Source organism: Dipodomys ordii, unplaced genomic scaffold (assembly GCF_000151885.1).
Source record: "Dipodomys ordii isolate 6190 unplaced genomic scaffold, Dord_2.0 Scaffold2, whole genome shotgun sequence".
NCBI lineage: Eukaryota > Metazoa > Chordata > Mammalia > Rodentia > Heteromyidae > Dipodomys > Dipodomys ordii.
The window spans coordinates 32,400,770-32,426,620 of record NW_012267218.1 but is presented as its reverse complement, the minus strand read 5'-3'; the positions used below and the strand labels follow the sequence as shown (position 1 = coordinate 32,426,620).

The window sequence follows — 25,851 nt, the reverse complement described above, 5'->3', positions numbered from 1 at the left end:
AGCAGCAAAATTAGTCAGTCGGCTAATCTTCGGAAAATGGAAAATTATTAGGGGCTCAATAATAAGATTATGTAAATGAAATGGATTAGAAAACATTCCACGAAGGCATCATTAAGTATTTACAGAGTAAATTAGTAAAGAGATTATACACATCTTGATCTAAAAGCAAAACCTTTCTTGCTTCTTTCCACAAATATTGCAGAATTTAAATGCAAAAAATAAAAGTCTTTCATGAAAGCACTTTAGTAGTAAATTTCTTGAAGATCTGAAAACTGGTCAGATTCATCTGTGACTGGAGAGACAGGAAGGGGTGAGGAGAACGGTGGTATGCACGGTAGGCTGTGGGTGATTGCCTCTGCCCAAGCTGTGAGAGTAACCCAGTGCATAACACAGCCAGGTGGACTGGCACACAACTCAGGAGACCCACGCAGAAAGATTGTGGCTTCAAAGTCAGCATAGGGAAAGTTAAGGAGATCTTATTTCAAAAGCAAAACACAAGATAAAAGGGCTGGGACTATGACTAAAGTGGTAGAGCATCTATGCAAAGCCCTGGTTTCAAACAGCAGTACAAAAAAAGCATACCTGATACAATTATAAAGTAAAAATAGAACTCAAAAGATGGAAAGGCAACAATTTGAAGAATTCATGATAACAGTCCTATTTTAAAAAGAACCAAGTGACAAGTTCAGGAATGAGAGCAGAAGGATTTTTCACACTGGACAAACACAAAATGAAGGACTTCAGTCTAAGAAATTCCACATAATAGATAAAAGGAAATGTCCTGGGATTCTACTACATTGATGAAATCTGGAAGGAACCTCAGGAGATGGGTCAAGAGTAGGCTATAGTCCTAATTGTATTTGTATTTACTTATTATTGGCTTATGTTAGTTATTCCAGCAGGGAGGGCCTCATTGTGATACCTCATCTTATTTTGATGATTTGTCTGAAATTAACATAAGGAGCCATGTAATTATATTCATGAACAGAGTGCAAGTGCAGTTTTGTATTAGGTGGCAAGAGCTTGGGATTCAGAAAGGCCACTAAAGAAAGAAGGAGGCTCATAAAGAAGTTAGGAACTGGATTTGCTGCCACTGAAATTTCTAGATCTTGCTAGAAGGCATGAAACAATTTAAGGATTTTTCTAGGAAAAAAAGTCTACCATTTACAAGTAGTGATTATTTTTCTCAACAGTTAGTACCACTATCAACTTTTTTTTTTGGGGGGGGGTTCCGGTCGTGGGGCCTGAACTCTGGGCCTGGGCGCTGTCCCTCAGCTCTTCAGCTCAAGGCTAGCGCTCTACCACTTGAGCCACAGCGTCACTTCCGGCTTTTATCTTTTTGCTTATGTGGTGCTGAGGAATTGAACTCAGGGTCTCAGGCATGCAAGGCAAGCACTCTACCACTGAGCTACCTTCCCAACCCCCCACTATCAACTTTTTGATAAAAGATTTTTCACACATATTGAGTTATAATGTCACAGGGGTGCTTCTCACACTAGCCAGTACAAATAGACTGAGTTCCTCAAACAAAAGAATGAACTTCACTGTTTTCTATCTCACTCTTTCATTCTCTCTCTCTCTCTCTCCCTCTCTCCTCCCTCTCCACACACACACACACACACACACACACACACACACACACATCCTAAAGCCCTGGGAATGACTAATAGCACATATTAGGTTCTACAAATACTGGTGGTATGTTTGTTATCCTCAGTATATAAGATATTAAGATGTTTTTGGCATGTGTGTCTCACAAATTTTAGAACTGTATGAAGTTACACTAATAGTTCAGGAGCCTAGACTTCTATTGTATTTTCAGAGTATCTTCAGAGAAAAATAATCTGCAGAATAAGGAGACTCTAAGAAGGCCCACCCTAGTACACATGGGCTACAGTCTGGACTAATCCAAAGACATAAAAGGAAGGAAAACAAAAGTCAATTAGCAACACAATGTCAGAGCCTGGAATATAAGCAGATAGAAGCAGGATTGAAAAGAGGTAGCAGAATCTCAAGGAAGAAAGAATGGCTAGATTTAAACTAGGTCTTCATCTTGAAGACAAGCCAGGAACAGCAGAAAAGGGAGAGGAAATTTAGATCTACCACACATATTTGGCCATATATAAAGCAGAAAAGAAACAGAACAAATTCTGAGTCAAATGAAGTTGTGAAGACCCAGCTGAATCAAGGTGAAAATTCCCAACACAAGTAAACTCAAAGAATTATGACAACGTGTGCTGGAAGAAAAGATTATTAGATATGAAGGACACAGAAGTAGAAAATGGCAATCAAAGGCTCTGGTTATGTGGGCCATACATTCTGGCTGCAGTTATTTGCAGGTACAGTGAAGAAAAAGCAGACAGAGCTTGGCATTAGGATGGTTTCTGAGGTGGGGTAGGCTTTGGGGAAGATTTTTAATCAAGTGATTCAGGGAAGGCCTGCATGAATTCAGGAATAGCAGAATGTCCTGGCTCAGCATTGAATGCCATGAGTTTAACGACAAGAGAGTGACCTTTATTTTTATTTTTGCAGGAACAGTAGAAAGTAAAGAGCATCCGACAAGCCAGGACCTATGGGTAAAACTCTGAAAGGTGGAGTTAGGTGGTGTGAATTTTACCTCATGCACATTGAAGAGAATTGAGTAAAAGAATGCTATGATCTTTTTCTTAAGTAGTTGTACAAAGGAGATGCCATTCAACAATGATTACAATACACAATGTTCTCTTAATCAATGTCATACCTATTTCTGGGCTTCTCTGACTTCTGGGTAGGAATTTATGAAGAAGAATAGCAACAAAATTAACAAGAGGAGGTGGTATCAAAAGTCCAGGCCACCAAAAATAGGAGTTGGTCTTTGTTGATAAGCTATGGAAGTATAAAACAATAATCCAATGTATGTTGAAGGTCAAGCCAAGAGGCCTGTTTATAAATGGATGCACCCCAAGAGAAAAACAATAGCAATCTAGGATGAGCTTAAGTTTAGGGGCTTGAAAGACAAAAAGAAGAAGGATAGCTATCCTTCAGCTCAATGTAGACTTCATTTTCCCATGGTTCTCTTGAGAAATAACTGTGCTAGGTTCTCATTTTTCAATATAGTTTGTCAATTTTCTTAAAAACTAAGTAGATGCTTATTTACAACTCTGGGCATTTATCCCAGAGAATTAAGAATTTATGTCCACACAAAAACCTGTACATAAATGTTCATAGTAGTTTTATTTATAGAGTCCAAAACTAAAAATAACCAAAAAAATCCTTTGATACATGAATGGTTAAATAGTGAACATCCAAACCATAAAATGCTACTCAGAAATAAGAAGAAACTACTGATCCATTCACTTTGGATAGATCTCAAGGACATTATGCGGACTGGTAAAAGCCAATTTCCACAAGTCACATTTTATGTAGTTCTATTTCCATAACATTCTCAAAATCACAAGAGCACAGAGAAGGAGAGAAGATCATTAATTTTCAGGGGCTATGGATGATTAGGTAGATTACATGAGGAAGATCTTCGTGCTGGTGGCATTGTTCTATATTATGACTGCAGTGGAAATTACAGGCATCTTCACTTGTGACAAAACAACACAGAAAGCCAGCACCTGTGACTCAAACCTTTAAGCCCAAGCTACTCAGGAGGCTGAGATCTCAGGTTCATGGCTTGAAGAAGAGTCTATGAGACGCCATGTCCAAAATAACCAACAAAAAGTAGGACCAAAGCTATTGGTCAAGTGGTAGAGCACCAGCCTGGAGCAAGAAAGCCCGGAGAGTGTGAGGCCATAAATTCAAGCCTTGGTACTGGGAACAAAAAAAAAAAAAGTAGAGCTAGACTGATGTCAATTTGACTTTGTGTCATAGTTACAGAAGATGGAGGAAGCAAGGTACAGAGAAGAGCAGGCACTCTCTGCAATTTCTAGTGAATACAATTACTTCAGGCTAGAAAGATGGTTTTTAAACTCTAGCTATGCATAAATTTAAGCCAAAATGTATTTCATAAATATTAAAAGCATCAGTTGAATTGCCATCAAGATTTCCATACACATCAGGACATTTTTCTCCTAAAGGCCTCTGGAACAAGCAATACTTGGTTTCTAACTCCTCCTCTGACTGCTAGTTATAACCCACAAATAGGACCTATACACTGTTGTTTCTGCAGCTGGATGTAGAGGATTCGAGTGGCAGAAGTGAAATAACAGCTGATATTAGAGCTCTAAGAGCTTTTGGACATTCTGAACTATGAACTACCTGCTTAGTGAGGGACATACTATTGGCCACCCAGTACCTAGGCATGCTAACATGATTCCTACCAATACTAAGATCTAAACCTTGGTATTACAGAATCTCAAGAAACAATGGCCCAGAACAAAAGCTACAGAATCATGATTCAAAGGCTTCTAAAGTGCTCACACATCCAGTACAACATTCCTAAAGTGACTTCAGAGATCAGAACTCCACATGCATAAAACCACCAAGTCAATATCAATGAGCAGATGTTGGTGAAGGCCCCTCAACACATTCAAAACAACTTCTTAGTGTGCATTTCCTTAGCATCCTTGTCTATTCATGCCAACCAGTATCCACTGGAGATGAGAGCATACAGCCTTTGGCCCTTTGAAATAGCAAGCTACTTTCAAGAACACCATTAAGACACTCCACACTCAGGCATGTGTGCTAAATCTTAGAACCCCGTCACTGTCAAGTGGACTTGCATTTACTTACCCATTCTTTTCCTTAGTGATAGCTTCAACTTAGCATGTTTGTAACCAATACTACATTTATAAACCTTTTTATTCATCTCAATACATAAACCTGGTTCCTAATATAATCTTTTTTTTTTTGTCGGTTGTGGGGCCTGAACTCTGGGCCTGGGCACTGTCTCTCAGCTCTTCAGTTCAAGGCTAGCACTCTACCACTTGAGCCACAGTGCTACTTCCATTTTTTTCTGCTTATGTGGTGCTGAGGAGTTAAACCCAGGGCCTCATGCATGCAAGGCAAGGTGCTCTACCACTGAGCCACCTTCCCAGCCCCCTAATATAATCTTAATACATAAAACTGTGCCAGGTACCAGTGGCTCACAGGTGTAATCCTAGCTTCTCAGGAGGCTGAGATCTGAGGATCGTGGTTTGAAGCCTACTCAGGCTGGAAACTCTGTGAGACTCTTATCTTCAATTAACTACTCAGAGAAAGCTACAAGTGGTGCTGTGGCATAAGTGGTAAAGTGCTAGCACAAAGAGGCTAACGGACAGCACCAGGTTCAAGCTCCAGGAACAGCAGAAGAAAAAAAAAAACACTTTATCCTAAGTTCAGCTCTAATTTAGAAATAATTCATCAACTAAAATATTTTCAGGACTATGTATCTCATGTCAGATCCTGCCTGGTTCGGGGCTATTTAACATAGTACCAACAAATCCTACAGGATGTACCAGATGCCATTTGGTTCCTTCATGGGAGCTCTCTGGGGTAGAACCCCAGGAGCAGAATTAAGCCAGACTCCCCATTCTGAACTTGCCTCATTCCAAGCCACACTGTTTTTCATGTGCCAACACATTCTAAGGAGCAAAATAGAGTATCTGGCATTATTTTATACAGTTGAATAAGAATGAAACCAGTTATAAACGATCTAAATGAAAACACCGTTCTGAAGATAAAATAGTTCATTTCAATCTCATCAGAGATGGGAACTAAGAAAATTGCTAAACAGCAAACTTAACTTTGTTAAAAAAAAAAAGTTGAACCAAGATACTTACAGCCAACCATCATCATGGCCACTGAAAACATCTTCTCCACATCTGTGGTGGGAGCTATGTTTCCAAATCCTATGGTTGTAAGGCTTGTCATGGTAAAGTAGAGAGAGGACACATACAACGAGTCCTTGCTGGGGCCTCCTTCCCATATTCCTGCACTGGTATTGTATCGATATGGAGTCCCGATGCTCAAGGCCAGCTGGTAGAGCCAACTGTCTATTTGGATAGTGTTGGTGACTTCATCAATGACCTCATAGTCTCCAATGCTGTACCAGATGCAGGCCAGCCAGTGGGCGACAAGCCCAAACACGCACACCAGGAGCACGAGGACTGCAGCTCCATATTCCAGGTAATGGTCCAGTTTCCTAGCAACGCGGCCCAGGCGTAACAGACGCACCACTTTCAGAGAGCTGAAGAGACTGCTGATTCCCTGCATAAAACGATAAAAGAAATCACAATGCATTTCCAGAAAAGAAAAAGCTGGGAAAGAAATACTATGGGGTCACTTTCATGGATTTGAGTAGCTATTTATAGACTAGAAATGTACACATACTACAAGTCTGACTTAAGCCAAAATAATAAATGGTTGTAAAAACTTGCAAATTCCTTCCCACCTAGGAGCATAAAATACCTTGTAACTATACAAGATTAAACAAGTTCCCATTAGCAAAGGAATATCCAATTGCTTTTTATATGTGCTGCATAAAATAAGCAAAGAAAGACAAAAATGTTTAAATGCAATATAAACATAGACAGAGGGGTGATGTATTCAGACCTTTTACTTCTTCCTATAAAATTTTTTCTCTCCACTGAAAGGTTTCTTTTTATGTCTTACTTTATAATAGCTACAAACAGAAGAACCTCTGAAAAAAGAAACCCAATTTCACAAGCAAGAAAACAACAACAGAAACCATGGACAGGAAATCCCATAGCTGGGCCACTGTGTCCCATCACAGCCTTGACACTAAATTTATAGAGTTCTGCAAAACACAAACAGAGCTAAGATAGGTTAAGAGGAAAGAGCAGCAAAAATATTCTTATTTTGGTGGGAAGTTTAAAATGCCAAGCAAAATACTGCCACTTGAAAACATGAAAGCTTTATGAAATCAAGGAGAATCCCACAGTGACTTTTTGGAAGTGTAGAACGGTCCATCTGAGGTGGTGGAAAGAGGGAGGCAGACAAATTCCTGATAACAGATCAGGAAAACAGGCAGAAAGGGAAGCTAGCACAATCACCTGGGAAGCTCTCATATGATCATAATCTGAATATCAACTGAAGTCCATGACTTCCTGCTAACTTAGTCTCCCAGAAGATGCACGAGAGGCCAGGTACCAATAGGTATTGAGCTATTTGAGAGGCTATGATCTGTGGATCCCCATTCAAAGTTAGCCCAAGAAGGAAAGTCTGTGAGACTCACCTCCAATTAATCACCCAAAATAAGGGAAGTAAATCTGTGACTCAAGTGGTAGAGCACCATTAAAAAAAGCTAAGGGACAGTGCCCAGGCACTGAGTTCAAGCCCAGTATTGTGTCCCTATCCCCGCTAATAAAAAGAAAAGGATATAGACAACACAACACGGAAGAGCTATTTGATGTAGTAAAATGGGATGTGACATTAATTCATCCTTAATTGTGGTATAGTGCGAGTACTTTGTAATTAAGGTAGAAAAGATGAGGATGTTTTTCCTTTGTTAGACTAGATGATAATGTAGCGATGGTTTGTAGTTTTTTTTTTTACAATGAAAATTTAAAAGAGAAAGAAAGGAGAGGCAGACTGCAGAGAAGGAGAAACGGCATATCTAGAAAAGCAATGGTGGAGACAGTGCCACTTTGCGCTTTACCCTGCCTTTAAATTCACCATCGCCTCTCAAATGCTGTGTCATACACAATGACTTGCAAAAGTATTTCCCCCCTTGAACACTTGCAGGAAATGTTTTTTTTTAAAGATACTGAGTTTTAAGTACTTAAAAGGAGTCAAATTAATAAAAATTGAGATGACAAATTGACATCATAGAGGGATACTTTTCAGCACCTCTGCTGAACGGTGAGAAGGTTTAAGACAGATTCAGAGCTCTCAAAAGTGGACCTGTATAATTGCAATCTAGAAAAACAAAGTAAGTGTTTGTTGGAGCACTTCTGTAGTCTGGGTTCTGAGTTGGACCCTGGGGACATTAAGACAAATTTATCTTGCTTCTGCTCCAAAGAAACTCATCATAGAAATGCATGAAAAACTCCCAAGTTCTATTTAAAAATAAAAACAGTGCCACTGTAGATACTGTTTCCCAGGAACTCAAATTTTTAAAGGAATGGTGGGGGATCTGGTTAAATACTGTCTGTACAGTATTTCTACTTGAAATTCCTCAAGATAAAAACAAAGGGTAGGAAATGCAGACACGAAATCTTTACCCCATTTGAACTAAAAGCATCCACAACTCTTAAGTAAAGTATAAAGAAACAGAATCTACTAGAATCAAGGCCCCAAAGGTAAGAAGATACAGTCTCCTGATCAGAAGGCGGCAGATTTCTTGAGAGAGATGAAAAAGAATAATGGTAGGGGTAAAACTGACCAAGAAGCATTGTACTTATAAACAGACTTGAAACTCCTTTGGTACAACTACTTAAAGAAAATAAATTAATTAATCAAACAAACGAATGAAGAAAAAGCAGATTTCTCCAAGAAGATGTAGCTCACCCTGAAGGACACCAGCTAGGAAGCCCAGTTATTCAATAATACATTTCCTAGAGCCTGCTCCAACACTACTAAAACATTTCATAATGTTTGAGCATCATAAACTCCTTTTGCCATTGTTCTACCCTTTCTTCTGGTTTTAAACAATTCCTCAACAGTTATTTCTTTAAAATCATATTCTAAAACTGTCTTCTGCTTCTTTATGGGCTAGACTTCTCATAGCAAAGGCTTCTAGCTTCTATTTCTGATCCTACTACAAATTCAGGTTTTAACTGTCTTTTATTTATAGATCATATCCAGACCTACTTTTCAATGCACACAAAAGGAAAAAATCTCTCCTGAGTTTCTTATCCATAAGCAAGATGTCTGCTATAATTTCCATTTGGAAGTGCTATAGGTACCCAAGAAGGAACAGGTATGAAAGTGAGTCATTCACGTCTAAGACAATTCTGTCTGACCCAGCTTGTCCCTCAGACCTGGGGCTAAGTCTCATCTTCCCTGTTTTTGCTATAACTAGGTGGTTTTTCAAAGCCTGAAGATCTCACTGCTCAAAGTTCTTAAGAGTTCAAAAAATACTTAATAAATCTCTCAACAAGGTCCCTTATTTTCTGTACCCATGGGCCATGTCTTTGTCATGATCTATGCTCTGTGCTCACATGTGAGACAGAAATAGCCTCTCATGGCCACTTCTACTTTAGAGATTGCATCATACAGGCTTAGGATGTTCCAAATGCACCTCTGTCAATCATTCCCCTTTTGGATACACCTTGTCATATTAGCCCATTACTTGTAAGATTAAATATTAATTCCTATTCTACCATATAAAGCTCACCTGCCTACCTAATCAGCCTGGCTCCTCTGGGTGCTTGCATGTTCTTATTATGTGCAGCTTGCAGATCACCCTGCTGTTTCAAGCTGTATTGCAGGTACTTCCCTTTGCTTAAAGCACTCTTCCTTCCCACTGTCATGGCGGCTAAGACCTTACCTATAGTTATGACAAACATTTCTCCCTCTATGAGCGCTTCACTGACATCATCTCTCTGCTTCTACTATCCTCCTTGTCACGCCCTCCCTTCTCTCCCTACTGTGCACATCTCTGTTACAACAATTATCACCACCACAGCTTTTTACAATTCTAATTGCATGTATGACATCCCAGGAAATTCTAAACTCCTTGTGGAATAGATCTAGTGTCAACTACAAAAGCTGGCCTTTGGAAGTATGTTGAACAAGCCAACACATTAATTAAATGAAAGAGTAACTTTTACAACACAAGTATATGTGGAGGTGAATTCAGAGGGCTTTGGTTTAACCAAATGCAAAGTGATTTAGTAATATAATGTAGAGAAGAAATAGCCAATGTACCTTTAGGTTGGATTAATAATAGATGACACTGAATACCAAAAATAATTCTAATCTCTCTACTAGCCAGACTACACATATAAAAGACATATTGCATACATTCATTGGGAGATTGAAAAAAAATTATCTCAAAACTCTACTGTAGTAGGGAATGTGGATGAAAAGGAGAATGGAGCAAGCCATTAACTACATCTAAATACACAGAGTGTTCATGAGGGTGGAGCTCATTCTGTACACTGCTAAGGTGAATACACTGGTTTATAGTTCCATCTGGAGGGATAGAGGAATGCACCGATTCCTTATATTCAGCCAACCAAAAAGCTAGATCATTGCTACTTGGAAAAAACAGTCAAGACAACAATAATAGTGATAATTTACTATGTGCCAGGTACTGTTCTAAGTGCTTTCCATCTAGTAAATAATTAAACCATCAAAACAATTTATGTGACTAAGTACTGTGAAAACATAGCCCAGAAAAGTTAAATGATGATGGCAGGTCCCATTTTTTTGGGGGGGGGTGAGGGGTAGTGATTGGATGTGTTCGCTGTGGCTGTACAGTTAATATTTTTAATATTTCTCTTTAAGTATGTCACATTAATATTATTTTTAAAAAGACCTAATTTATATATTTATAAAAGACCTAATATATCACCAAAGGACAATTCAAATTATGAAGCTCTTACTCATCATCTCGTGGGGTATCACAGGCAACACGGTATCTAAAATAAGAGATATTCACTTCCCCTAATCTTTGGACTGGACCACAAATGGAATTTAATTAGTTGTGAGCAAAGTAAATTTCATTCTGATAATATTGCATAGTTTTATAGGCTGATCCTCAAAAAAAAAGTCTTCCCCCTTTCTGTACTTCCCACCCTTTTAAAACAATTTCTTGATTCTTTACCTTCCACCAGACTTGTCTGCTCAATCATTTTCTGCTTCATTTCACACCAAACTTTCCAATCCTTCTGTGACCTCCTGTGTACTTCAGTGACTTTCTGCCTCTATTCTAACCTCTGAGCTCTTAGTACACAAATCCCTGCAGTTCTTCTACTAGAAAAGAATACCAAACACATCGAATGCATAATAGAACACAGCAGGGTTAATGGAGAACTTTCAGTCATCAGCTTTCCACATTCCCAGCCAATTTCCTTCCTAGACAGGTCCCTCCAGCCGCAGTAGCATAGGAATAATATCTAGGAGACATCACTGTGCTATTAACTCTTGCCTTTTGTATGTGTATATTCCCACATGGAAAACATGCTATACATTATTGACATAAAAATTATTTGTGATGACAGTCATCTAAGACACAAATTAATTCTTCCAAAGGATCATCACTAACAACAGTAGGTAAGATAATTTAGTCAATATTTTATCCTTCTTTTCCTGTTTTGCTTCATAAACAAAAAAGGGCTGATCAAAGAACTTCCAGGAGAGAAGGAAGGAAGAAGAAAGAAAAAGGAAAAAGGAGAGAAGGAAAGAGGAAGGAAAAAGGAAAAAGATAGAATGGAGGGAGAGAGGGAAAGAAGGTGGGAGGGAGGGAATGAGGGTGAAAGAATAAAATAAAAGACAAAAAAGAAAGGAAAGGAGAGGAGAGGAGGGGAAAAAAGGATAAATGAAGAGAAAGAAGACCAAGTAGACTTTTGGAGAATGATATATAACAGAAGCAGCCCTTTGAGTCATCTACTTCAGCTTAGACAAGTATAGCCACAGGCAACTTGGCCGACCACAGATGATATAAGCCAAAACTAACCCAGATTTAACAGAAGAAAAAAAATCAGGCTGGGAAGGTGGCTCAGTGGTAGAGTGCTTGCTTTACATGCATCAGGCCCTGGGTTCGATTCCTCAGTACCACATAAATACAAAAAGCCGGAAGTGGCACTGTGGCTCAAGTGGTAAGAGTGCTAGCTAGCCTTGAGCTGAGGAGCTAAGGGACAGTGTCCAGGCCCAGAGTTCCAGCCTCATGATCGACAAAAATAAATAAATAATAAATAAAATAAAATATCCAACTGAACTACAGTTATATGTCTAAGAAACAGTAGTGGATAGGATCCACAAAAGTTAATTTGACAAGAAATGTACTTATTCCCTTACTTATTCATCTATAACCCTTCTGTACATCACCTTGACAATAAAAAATATATAATATAAAAAATTTTTAGGGATGGGAGGGGGAAACAAAGGAGGAGGCAACAATGCTTGATAAGAAATGTACTCATTACCTTGCCATGTAATTGTAACCCTTCTGTACAGTATTTTCACAATAAAAAAATTTAAGTTAATGTGTTATGTAGGGAAAAACAGCTGATACAAATGTAGGATTAGTGCACATGTCATATGGACATTATATACTTGCATACATATGACTTAAGACAGGAAGAAATACCTAGGAAATACAGGAAACCAAAATTTACTAACTAGGTAGGATACACACATGTAAAATAAAATGCAATATACAATTATTAGGTTTTATTGGCTTATTGTATTGGAAAACATCTCACTGTGAAGCTTTGCATGGATTCACGACAATTAATTCACCATAAGAACATGAAAGCAATTACTTCATGTGTCTCATAAACATTTCTCAAATCTAGGCTCATGTCAAATCTCATCCTTACCCTAGATGACACCCATATGAATCACCCTTCCAGTGAGCTGGCCCTGGAATTTCTTCACCAATCCAACTCCTGCAACCTGTCCACTTATCCTCAGATACCCACACTCATGGTCATAACCTCAAATCTGTTATATCCTAAAGCTTTCTGTAGTGCTGCAATATTGAACTGAATAATCCTGCTGTCTGACCATTTAGTCTTCTCTGTCAAGTCCACTGACCCGGTTACACAAATACAATAGCAGTTTGACCTTATCGAACCTCCAGACAGATACATTTTTCTCTTATCTATTAACCCTCTTTCTACTTCTTTAGTACATGACACCATAATTTCTAAACATCAACATCATGAATTCCTTAGCATCTCTGTCTCTTGACTAAACCCTGTCACTGAGTCCTCACTCAATCATCAGCTTTATCTATGCCTGAGTTAAGAACTGCTCATACAATATGGGAGATTGTATGCACTATGATCAACCTCAAAGAATCTCTCAACTACTTAGCAACTTCATCTTCTTTCCTATGAGCTCACTTACCTCTCCCATCCAATTATATCCTTCACATACATATTTAATATCTCACAAGGTATTTAAATAATAATAAATCATTAAATAATAATAGTAATAATAAATAATCTAAGACAGGTGTTGGTGGGCTCACACCTGTATTCCAAGCTACTTAGAAGGCTGAAATCCGAAAGATCACGGTTAGAGGCCAGTTCAGGCAGAAAAGTTCATAAGAGTCTATCTCTGAAATAACTAGCAACCCCCAGCTAGAGGTGTGGATCAAGTAGTAGGGTACAAGCCTTGAACAAGCAAGTCAAGAAATCAAGAGGCCCTGAGTTATAAGCTGTGTGACTGGCAAAAAGAATAATCATTATCACTATCATTCTCATTCTCATCATCATCTACTCCTCCCTTGCCCTCAAAGCATTCAGTTATCTGATTAAGCATAACCCCCCCAAAAAGGAAAGAAACCAAAAATAACCATATCATTCTATTATACCTCTTACACTAACCTACCTTTATATCTGGTCAATTTTAAGTTGTAACTATCTCAAATTTGTCTGTTTCTCTCCTCCATGGTCACTAACTTAGATCATGTACCTGTCTCCTAGACAAATGGAGGTTCTTGAGTTTCAAGGTGTTTATTTGAACCCTTTTAATCACTTTGAAACACTATTTAAAGAGTTACCTTTTGAGAGCTGCCCCAAGTTTAAAATCACATGATAACTGTTCTAAAATTCTGTTTCATGCTTATCCCTTGAATCTTTTCCTTGGCTGCTCTCTTGTTTACTCTCTCTTGCTTACTCTTGCAGTTCTAGGAATACAGCAGCTTCTCAAACACAGCAACTATGCCCTTGTTATTTGTTCCATATGGAATGTTCTACAACTCTTTCATGTCCCTGACCTTAGCCTATTTGACTCTAATAATATTTCGACCTCAGCTCCATCACCACCTTCTCAGAGAATGTTCCTTTACCAATCTAGATCAGGTCACTGCATTAGGTAATCTCAAAGGACCCTGTACATCTCCTTTGTGACATTGCTCTCTTTTGTGATTTTGGTGCACATCCTATTTCGTTCATTCTTTTATCCCTTTGCATACTATAAACTCTCTGAAACATAGCAGGTATCAAAATGTTTATCAAAGGAATGAGTAGACTAATGAAAGAATGAAATACTCAACACATGCATCCCTCCTAATAACTTCAGACTCCTCCAGCACTGACACTTCAATAAATAACTAATGGTTGATTCATCTTCACAAGTAGACCACACTAGACAACTGGATAGAAACCACAAAACAATAAGCTCCATTTCATAAGCACTGGAGTTTTATTCTAAATAGATTTCATACATGAATGACTACAGAGTCCATTTCCATTTCCTTTTGTAGAGTACAATTTAAAGACTGAAAGAAAATTACAAACTACATTTGTTATCTGAACCGCTAACCCAGATAACAAATTCTACTGCCTCCTTCCTATTCAGACCTCACTTCTCTGACTCATGCTACCAAGAGCTCCATAGGGAAATAATCCTAATTAATCCACGCATTAGGTATCATCCTTTGGTAGGGCATCTGAATTTAAATAATGTGTACATAACACCTATTTCAGCCAATTTATTTTCTTACTGAATCACAGCACCATTCATAGATGATAGACATACATAGATAGAGAGAGAGATAGACTTATTTTTTAGCAATGTACTTTTTAATGCCTTTTGTTGCAGAAAAGGCTCTTTAATTACCACTGGGTTGATAGTGAATATAAAACTTGATTAAAACATGAACCCTACAAAGAGGTTTGACTTGTTTTCAAGCATGATGTATGTACAAGCAAACCAAGTGATATTTTAAGTCATTCTTCAACATTTTTACAGCCTTTAGAATACAATCCAAACACTTTACATAATGTGTCATTGTCTGCCTTTCCAGCCATTCTCTCTGTGCAGCCATTCTCTCCCCCTCTGCACTCTTGTTTACTGAGGACTTCCTTCTTTCTTTCTTCCTTTCTTCCCTCCTTCCTTCAAAAATGCCATATTCTCTTTCACTAGGAACGTAGTCCAAACATTCTATTCAATACAATTCTGTTAACTCACTAACTACTCCTTTGGCCTGGTGAAAACCTACTCATATTTCAACTCTGAGCTTAAATTCCATCACTTTAGACAGACTTCCTTTAAATAGCCCCTACCTCAAATAGTTTAAGATACATCAAATAGTTTATTATCAAAAGAATACTTGATCCAAAATATGATAAGGAATTGAGACAATGGACAAGGAGAGTTGAAGCAGAGAAAGCTGAAGTGGTTGTGTAAACAAAGAGATAAGAAGAAGGCAAAAGTTAAAGGTATTAGTGATAGGTCTCCAGAAAAATTAACAGGAAAGCTAAGCTAGAGCTGGAGATACAGATTATATATAGGAAATATTTTCTATCTATCTACCTACATATTTGTACAATATTTCTAAATGATAGAAGATAAATAGGTAAACATACAGGTATAGATAATTAATAGAATATATAAAGCTTATTATAATATAGAGATGGGTTATAGATTTTTCCATTTATATATCTGTATAATATATCTAGTTAATAGAAAGATGATGAAGATAGATGATAGGTACATAAAGACAGATACCAAAAAACAGGTTTTGAGGAATTAGCTCATATGACTCTAGGCATGTTGAGAAATTCCACAAGTTGCTGCCTCCAGCAGGAGGTCCAGGAAAGCCAATGATATATTTAAACCCATCTCTAAAGGCCTGAGAACCAGACCTATTGTACCAATTCAAGTACCAGGGAAAAAGAAGAGGCATCCCAAATCAAGAGGTCAGGCCTAGCCCGGAGCTGGTGGCTCACGCCTATAATCCTAGCTACTCAGGAGGCTGAGATCTGCGGATCGTGGTTCAAAGCCAGCCCGGGCAGGAGAGACCGTGAGACTCCTATCTCCAATAAACCACCAGAAAACTGGAAGTGGTGCTTAGCTCAAGTGGTAGAGCGCTCGCCTTGAGCTGAAGAGCTGAGGGACAGCGCCCAGGCCCAGAGTTCAAGCCCCACGACCAAAAAAAAAAAAAAAAAAGAGGTCAGGCCTTACAAAGAAGAGAGTTTCAGATGAAGGCTGGTGGCTCACATCTGTAATCCTAGCTACTCAGAAAGTTGAGATCTGACACAATCTTGCATTGTGAAGCCAACTAGGGGAGAAAAGTCTGAAAAATCTCTGATCTCCATTTGACCGTCAAAAAATCCCAAAGTGGAGCTATGGCTCAAATGGTGCAGTGCTACCCTTGAACAACAACAACAAAAAAAAAAAAAACAAGGAAGGGGCTGGAAATGTGGCTTAGTGGTAGTGAGCTTGCCTAGGATGCATGAAGCTCTGGGTTCAATTCCTCAGTACCACATACACAGAAAAGGCCAGAAGTGGTGCTGTGGCTCAAGTGGTAGAGTGCTAGTCTTGAGCAAAAGAAGTTCAGGGACAGTACCCAGGCTCTGAGTTCAAGCTCCAGGACTGGCTAAATAAATGTTTTAGTTTAAAAACAAAAAACTAAGGGACAGCACCCAGGTCCTGAGTTCAAGCTCAGTTCCTGACATAGACACACTAAGGTTATTAGAGTTGTACCAAAATAAGACTTTAAGACATATAAAGAATGTGGTAAAGAATAAGTCCATATTTCTCCCTTGCCCATTTTTTTCTGCACTTTGGCTGAACTGCTAACTTGAGATTCATTCCCCTCATATCAGAATTTGGCTATATCCAGAACCAAGGTCTCCTTAGCCATCTTAGTCCCAGACTACATAATAGGTTCTCAGGTACTTTTCCTATGTCCTGCAAGCTGTCCCTTCTTACATTACATCATACATTGCTTGAGGTCACAAGAATCTGATTTCTTTACAGCTGAGAAGAAATCTCAACTTAACATCAACATTTAAGCCTACTACATGAGTTCTTACTTGCATGGTTCAACTTCTAGTCATTCTAGTAATTATCTATAAACTATTGCTGTGTATTGTTCTGTATTATTCTTATAGATAGCATCACTATTTGAAAGTATATGTAGAAAAAGGCTCTTTATAACTCAGTGTAATATGTATACAAATGTAAAAGTAACCAAAGCCAGTTGTATTTTATTGGTATACTGATCTAAACACATACCAACAATCACAGCCAATGTGAGCACCTACAGCCAGGTATGGTGATGTGTGTATGCATTTCTGGGTGTGTATTTAAATTTTCCACTCTTTTTTCTCACAGTGCTGTATAAACTCTGATATCCAGAGGACTTTAATCTGATCATTCAGGCCTCTTCCCAACTCTAGGCCCCTGACTTACTCTCACATCATTTACCTTAGAACACTTTCCATTACGATTTCTTTCTCTAGTCCTTAAGATGTCTCTGATCCCATAAAACTATTGGGAGGTTTATAACCCCTTGCTCTACCAAGGATTTAGGGGCTATGCTTTCCTGTTTCCCAGTCTCTATGGGGGTTGGGGAGAGGAACCTGAATTGAAAAGGATCACTAAGCAAATACAGACAACTTAAAAACATAGACCAAGCTCTCCAGAATTGTTTCAGCAAGATTAAGTTTAATCTCTCCAAACGCAGCTGGGACCCTGAAGGTGTGGAATGGGAGTGATCCACACTCTCCAGCCAGGAGAGAATCCTGTCACTCTAAGGCCAGGACACAAAGAATGTCCAAGTCAGAGGTCTATGAGATACTCATTGTCCAGGACCTGCCTCCTGGTTCTATGTGCCAGACCCTGAGGAAGACATCTAAAGCATGTGATTTCCACAGCCTCCTGCATACACAGAGAAGTGTATACATACACTAGAATAATTTATTATAATTTGTTTTATGTCAGTGTGTTGCTGTTTTGGTTTGCTTTCATTTTTCTATTCATTCAGCTGTATGGATTTTTTTTCTGTATATCTATCTGAGAGAGGCCATTTATGTTTTGTATATGTGTGTGCTGGTCCTGGGATTTGAACTCAAGCCCTGGGCACTCCTCTCTGCTTGGTTTCTGCTCAAGGTTAGCACTCTATCACGTAAGCCATAGTTCCACTTTTGGCTTTTTGAGGGTATTTTATTGGAGCTAAGAGTTTCACAGACTTTCTTGCCAGAGTCTGCTTTGAACCACACACAATCCTCAGAGCTCAGCCTCCTGAGTAGCTAGGATTACAGACATGATGATCAATTCCTGGTAGGCCATTTACTTTTTATGTTTTAGCATAGGCCATTTATCCTTTTCCATTTACTTATTAGTTCTGCTTCTCCTTCCCTTCCTTTCCTCCAAAGTCTTTTTACACAGGAGATGGAAATCTCCATCAAAACTTGTCCCAGATGCATAAATCCTATGAACTAAACATGTCTCCCTGAAACCAACAAATCTATATTAAGAGAATCAAGTTAACAGTGGAGAGGAAGAAAGTTCAAACAATAACTTTAATCACACAATGACAAAAATGATTAATGAAATAAAAATGATGTTTAAACAGCTGAATGAACTCAAAGAGCACGCAAACAACTAGAAAAATCAAACAATGAATTGAAATAAAGAAGGACATTAGAGATGAATTAAATAAAGATCCAGAGATCTTAAAAATAAAACAAACTCTAGAAACAAAGTGATTGATAGATTATTTTTAAAAGAACAAAACAAATCAACAAAAAAACTGAATTGAAAGCCTAATGAATAGAACAAGTTGAAATTTTGGGTAAAAGAAAGGTAGAAGACAATGCACAGAAATTAAGTAAAGATACTGAAACAAACACCAAGAAGGTAAGAATGGAATTGACAAGACCTCTTGGATTCTATCAAAAGATAAAGCCTATGAATATTAATCATAGACATACAAGAAGAACTATACAACTAAAGGCAATAAGAATCTATTTAATAAAATAATAGAAAACTTGCCCAGTCTGAAGGGGGGTAGGGGAACCGGGGGAAGGGTCATCCTGATAGAAGAAGCATACAAAACAACAAACAAGCAAGACCAAAGAAGAAACACCACAGGCATAGCATAGTTAAAGACATTTAATATATCTACTGAAGAAAAAATATTGAAAGCTGCAAAGATAGATGAGATGCAATGGTAAACCCATTAGAATAACAGTAGATTTCTCGACAAAGCTAAAATGAAAGGAGGGCACAGAAGGCCATAATTCAAGCACTCAAAAATAACAACTTTCAAACTAAATTAGCCCAGCCAACCAATCCTTCAAAACTGAGGGAGAAATAAAAACTGTTCATAATAAAGAAAAGCTAAAGGAAAACATATCTACTAAACCAGCACCAAAATGGAGACCAATTTTTTTTAAGTACAAAGTAAGTTTTTTTAAAAAAATATAATCCTCTGAAAAAATAAACATTAAAGATTGATTAAAAAAGAAAACCTTGTTAATTTGAGCAAAGAAGGAGGGAAAAGATGCATATTTGGAGTTGAAAAGGAGAATATCAAAACAACTGCCCCAAATCCCAGTATTGGCATGGTGCGTGCACACTTACACACACACTCAGACACACAGACACAGACACAGACACACACACACACACAGACACACACACACACACACACACGTTTCTACACATTCAAAGAAACAATTATCAATCCAGGCACTAGTGGCTCATGCCTGTAATCCTAGCTACTCAAAAGGCTATGATGATCTTGGTTCAAGGAAATCCCAGAAAAGAAAAGTCTATGAAATCGACTCTAAAATAAAGATCAAAAAGCTGTGACAAAGGCATGACTCAACTAGTAGAGCATCTTCAAGTATGAGGTTCTAAGTTCAAAGCCCAATAGGGGCATGGAGAAAACAGGAAAGAAGGAAAGGAGTGTAAGAGAGAGGAAGAGAACAAAAAATTAGCATGACTGAAGGACAATCCTTGGAATTTGGGGAAATCTTCAACATATAAAAAAGTTAATATCCAACATATACCAAGAGAACAAAAAAAAAATTAAAGAGCAAAAGAACAAATAATCCAGTTAATAAATGGGCAAACAAATTGCACACATAGCTCTCCAAGAAAAATAAATGGCTAATAGATTTTTTTTTTCTGGTCAGTCGTGTGGCCTGAACTCTGGCCTGGGTGCTGCCCCTCAGCTCTTCAGCTCAAGGCTAGTACTCTACCACTTGAGCCACAGTGCCACTTTTGGCTTTTTCTATTTATGTGGTGCTGAGGAATTGAACCCAGGGCCTCATGCATCTAAGGCAAGCATTCTACCACTGAGCCACCTTCCCAGCCTGGCTAATAGACTGTGTTGTTGTTGTTGTTATTGTTCTCAAAGTACTATGTGATTTCTTTTTTGTGTGTGTGCTTTTCCCCTATGGTTTATCCCCTGTTGCAGGGCAATAACATCAAATACAGTGAAAACAGGGGTTATACCATGGGGGAAGAACATACGAGAGAAACAAAAAAAAAATCACATAGTACATTTTAGATACATTAAAAACAGTAGCAAGAAAGAAAAAACAAGTTGTGTCCTTTTCTTGGGGTTGATTTCACTTAACATAATCTTATATGGTCATATGTACATAGCTTATGTTGGGGAGGGGAGAGATGGGAAGGTGGGGAGGTAAAGGATAGTAGGGGGAAAACAAAGGAGGAGGTAACAATGCTCAATAGGAAATGTACTCATTACCTCACTCATGTAATTGTAACCCCTTTGTACACTATTTTTACAATAAAAAACATTTTTTAAAATGGCACTAAGATTCCATTCTTACCCTAGTCAAAACAGCAATTATCAAGGGTATAAACAACAAGAATTACTTGCACAATAGATTGAATAATGTCCGTCTTGCTGTTCTTAACAATGTCTGGTACAATTTCTCTTTGACAGTTCCATGAAAACAGAGAGGATTTGTGTGCTTATTCACTTAGATTCCCATTATTTAGAATTAAGTGGCTCAATGTATGTTTTTTGCGTACATTGATAAATGAAGTCAACTTTTTTACATTTAAAGGACAACTGAGAAGAAAAAGTAAATCCTTCTGAGGCAAACCCCACATCTTTCTAAATGTACCACCATCATCTCAAAAGTCAACTTAAATAAATAGTCATTTGTTCCACCACTGAGCAGAAATACAACAATTAAGCTGGTGATCAACACCAGCAATATAAATTTACCCTACTTGATAAAAGATCTTATTACAAGGAGACTGTTACATTTCCAAAAGTAATTGCTTTCTTTGCCAAGTAAAGCAACTCTGTCATTAAGTAGATATGCTATTGTAAAACTTAATTGTTAGATTTCAATATTGAATACAAGAAGTAGAATAGTTTCTAAATTCTAGCAGGATAGCTGGAGTATAAAATTTAACTAGTCTAGGAATTTGTAATTATGGTCATTGTTACCCAGATTCCTGTAATCTAGACCTCTTCATGAGATCTAGAATGAACAGTGGCTAAGAAAATTACAATTGTAAAACCTCAAAGGCTTTAGAGAAAAGCAGTTGCTAACTCAGTGTGATTCTGTATACAGATGTAAAACTAACTGGAGCCCGTTCACTTTTACTGATGCTGATAACACAGTGAAACACAAATAATCAGAGTGAAAACTAACATGTTGATGTGGGTGTGATGATTCATGCCTATGATCCCGGAGATGGAGGCAAGAGTATTGTAAATTCAAAGCCAGTCGGGGATGCCCAGAGAGACCTTGTCTCAAATATATAAATAAAAAGAAAACTAGCATTTTCCAGAAGAATGTACACCAGAAAATGGAGGGTCAAATCCACATCTGTATCTGCAGTGCTGACTAGTTCAACATTCCAACTCATGATACTGCCACGGACCATGTTCAGTAGTCTTGGCTCAGGAACCACAGTAGGCAGCAGTAGATAGGACTTCCACAGGAGTTGGCCCTACAGAAATGCATTGAGCAGTCCACAGAGCTATGCTTCTGGTGCCCCATGTTTCTCCAGAGAAAACTGAAATATGATGGGAGAGGGCTAGGAGGTACTAGCTCTATCATGACTTCAGAACCTTGAGACCCATGCCCCCTCAGCCCTCATATTAGAGCTAGAACTATACACTGGTGTGTACATTAATAGGAAACCAACTCACATCAGATTTTATAGCACCCATGTACCCATTAATTAATTAATCATGGAGATGACACTGTCCAAAAAGCAATGCGCTCTTTACTTGACTTATGTAACTCTGCTGTACATCACCTTTATAATAACAATAAAAATTTAATCAATTAATTATGAATTGATTAATTAATCATGGATTGATCATAGATTAATCTATTAATAAAGTCAGAGCCCTAATAGCTTCTGATGTCCCACCTAACCACGTCTCTTAAAATCTCATAATGGAGATTAAATTTCTGCATGAGTTTTTGCATGAGGAAACAATGCATATCCAAACTATAACAATGTGACTATGGTTATGATCACATCTTAGATATAACACCAGAGGCAGAATCCATGAGTGAAGAAATATTTCATGAAAGATACTGCCAAGAAAATGAGGATGCCACCAACTGAGATAAAACATTTGTAAAAGTCCTACCAGATGCAGAACTGTCAATCAAAATACACACAAAAACTCTTAAAACTCAACAGGTATAAATGACCTAATAGACAAATGGATTAAAGAGTGAAAAGACAGCATACCAACAAATCCATTCATCTGACAATAAGCATCTGAAAAGACACTTGGCATCACTGTCTGCTTCAGGAACTACAAAGTAAAATGTTTATGTCACAACAGACCTGCAAAAATGGCCAAACTCCAAACCAACTAACACCACCAAACATCAGCAAAGATGTATAGCTGAAACTCTCGTGTGCACGTGGCGACAAGAATGCAGAGTGGTATAACCACTGTGAAAGATAGCTTGCTACTTTCTAACAGAGCTGAGCACATGTATACTATAAGATGATGGAGCAACTTCACTGTTTGGCATTTATCCAAATGTGTTTGAAATATATCTCCACAACTAGATCTACACACAAATGCGTATAGAAGCTCTGTTCATAATTGGCAAAATGTGGACACCTCTAAATGGGAACATAAACTGTGGTAGATAAAGGCTAAAAATAAATGTGCCTTGTATGATGGTTCAAGCCTATAATGCCAGGTACTTGATAGATGAAGACAATATTTCAAAGCCAGAGTTAGTGAGACTGGGCAAAACATTAGTGAGACTGCAACTCAACCAAGAAGCTAGGCATTGTAGCACACACTTGTGATCCCAGCTACGTAAGAGTCCATGGGTAAGAGGATTGTGATTGGGGCTGGCCAAAACACATGATTCTACCTCAAAAATACCTAAAGCTCAAAAAAGCCATAAGCATGGTAGGAAACCTGCCTAGCAAGCACAAGGTCCTGAGCTCAAATCCTAGTACTGCAAAATACCCATGAAAGAACCTTAAACACCTATTATTAAGTGCAAGAAGTCATACAAAATGCCTGCCAACTAGTTGACTAAGTTGTACTCAACAATCCTTGGAGAAGGTAAAGCAATGGAGACAGGTTGATGGGGGTTAGCAGAAAGAATGGATAAATAAACAGCATTGGAGAATTATTAGAGCAGTCAAATTAATCTGTGTGATACTGTAATAGTGAATACACATCCTCATGCATTGTCAACACTCAGCATTGATAAGAGAATGAGCCCTCAAGTAAACTATAGTTCACCTTGTAGTAGTGAAAGCAATCATCACCATCATCATCATCATCATCATCATCATCATCATTCCCTCTGTTTCCTATATCTTTCTATGCTATTCACCAAGATGTTATCTCTAGCTACCCAGTGCTCCCTGATCTATGGTTCAGCCCCAACCCACCCCAAGTGCCCCGAAACAAAGCTCCTTAGACTCCCCTAAAGCTGATCCAAACACACATTACTAAAGAGCTCAATTCCATTCTTTGAATTCTATATGAGAGTACCTCTTCTCCTGTGTATGATGTCTAGAAAATGTGTATTCCTTCGTTTCAGACCATAAGTTTTCTGAAACATATTCTCTCTTTTCTGCCTCACATTTTTTCTTTAAGAAAAAATTACCTGCCCAGTTCATGAGATCCTAGGAAATCAAATTATCTTCCAAGAATCATGTCAGAGATCATGAACATAGTGATATGAAATCCTCCAAGTCATCCTGCTCCTATTAGAGGATTGAATTGTAATTTTCAGACCCATGTTCCTTCTTATTCCCCAGTCACCATGAGTGCAGTGGATCATAGTGAACTTGATTCTTATGTCATTGTAGACTTTGCTGAAACCAAGCTTCATCTACATCGCTCTGTGGCATGAAGTCACCAGATGGTATTAAACACCATGAAGGAATATCACAGAGCTGGAAGATTCATTCATCATCTTCATAAGATTTATACTCAAATTATACAAGTGAAATTAATACAAATGCAATAATAATAACTTATCAGTCTCACAGACTTCTACACATAATCCTCATCAGTCTCTTCTCACATTGCATTTTATTACCCCCTTTGTGATGTGATATGACAAGTATTCATCCCCCCTTCTAGCAACTGAAAACTGAGAGCTAGAGTGACCACTCACAAGAAAACACATCCAAGACAAGATATAAGGTAAATGAATGGGGATAATCCAACAACTAGATAGTGCTTGTGAGTAGAAAGGAATAAAGGAAAATTCGTGTAATGAAAATGTGTCTGGGGGCTGGGGAGGTGGCTCAGTGGTAGAGCGCTTGCCTTGCATGCATGAGGCCCTGGGTTCGATTCCTCAGCACCAAATAAGCAAAAAGAAAAAGGCCTGAAGTGGCACTGTGGCTCAAGTGGTAGAGCACTAGCCTTGAGCTGAAGAGCTGAGGGACAGCGCCCAGGCCTAGGGTTCAGGCCACACGACTGGACCCAAAAAAACAAAAGAAAGAAAATGTGTCTGCATGGGCATAAGTGAAGATGAACTGTGTGAAGGTATCCATTGGTAATGCTTGGAAATGATGCGGGAAGTTTCCTGAAAAGTCTGGATGCTATGTCATGATAGTAAAGAGCTATCAAAGTGACTCAGAAAGAAGACCTTGGGTATGCAAAGAAAGACAGTGTGAGCAAGGAAACTGATCAGCATGGATAAAAATAGAATTGACAACTGAATTAAACAATAATAATTAAAAGAATGCAGGCTATCTGCTCAGTGGTAGAGTGTTGCCTAGCAAACTTGGGACCCAGGATACTCTCCTCAAAGCCACAATTAAAATGGAAGACTAAAAATAATGTGAAACCAACATAACACAATAATAAGGTTAAAGACAGAAAATTAATAGAGGTCCTTTTTACTTAGGGAGAAGGTAAAATAACTTTCTAGGCTTTTATTGTTTTGTGCTATTTTTTATCATCAAGGTAATATATAGAGGGGCTACAGTTACATAAGTAAGTACATTTCTTGTCAAACTTCTAGGCTTTTTGAATTTAATCCAAACACTGATGTTTAAATGTAGTCGCTGAGTTCCAGGTGCTCCGACCTATAATCCTAGCTACTCTGGAGGCTAAAATCTGACGATCACAGTTCAAAGCCAGCCAGGCAGATATAGCCTTATCGCCAGTTAGCCAACAAAAAGCCAGAAGCAGAGGTGGGCTCAAATGGTAGAGTGCCAGCCTTGAGCAAAACAGTTAAATAAGTGGACAAGTCTCTGAGTTCAAGCCCCAACAATGGCACAAAAAATTTTAATTAAATGAATGAATAAAAATAAAAATAAGTAAAGCCATAAAAAGAGTAATCAATTTTAAGAAAAACTTCTAAAGTAGTAAATGAAAGAATGCTCATTCAAGGCAAAACAGAAAGAGAAGAAACAGAAAGGGAAACAAAAAGCAATCTAAAAGGAAAACTATGATGTTCTAAGTAAATGAAAAATGTAATAAATCACCACAAATATAAATAGAATATACTGAACAGTTTAAAGAGACCCTCAGACTCTTGTCTACTCTCTATAAAATATACATAG

At 38.1% G+C, this 25,851-nt stretch overlaps 1 protein-coding gene across 1 annotated transcript in view; it reads right to left on the bottom strand.

Annotated features, from left to right (window-relative positions):
* Positions 1–25,851, bottom strand: part of Kcnh5 (potassium channel, voltage gated eag related subfamily H, member 5) — a 275,839-nt gene that overhangs the window by 198,316 nt on the left and 51,672 nt on the right. Inside the window, exon 7 of the mRNA XM_013013844.1 lies at positions 5,745–6,171. Within this exon, the coding sequence (XP_012869298.1) occupies positions 5,745–6,171 (427 nt within the window). The remainder of the gene's footprint in view (positions 1–5,744; positions 6,172–25,851) is intronic.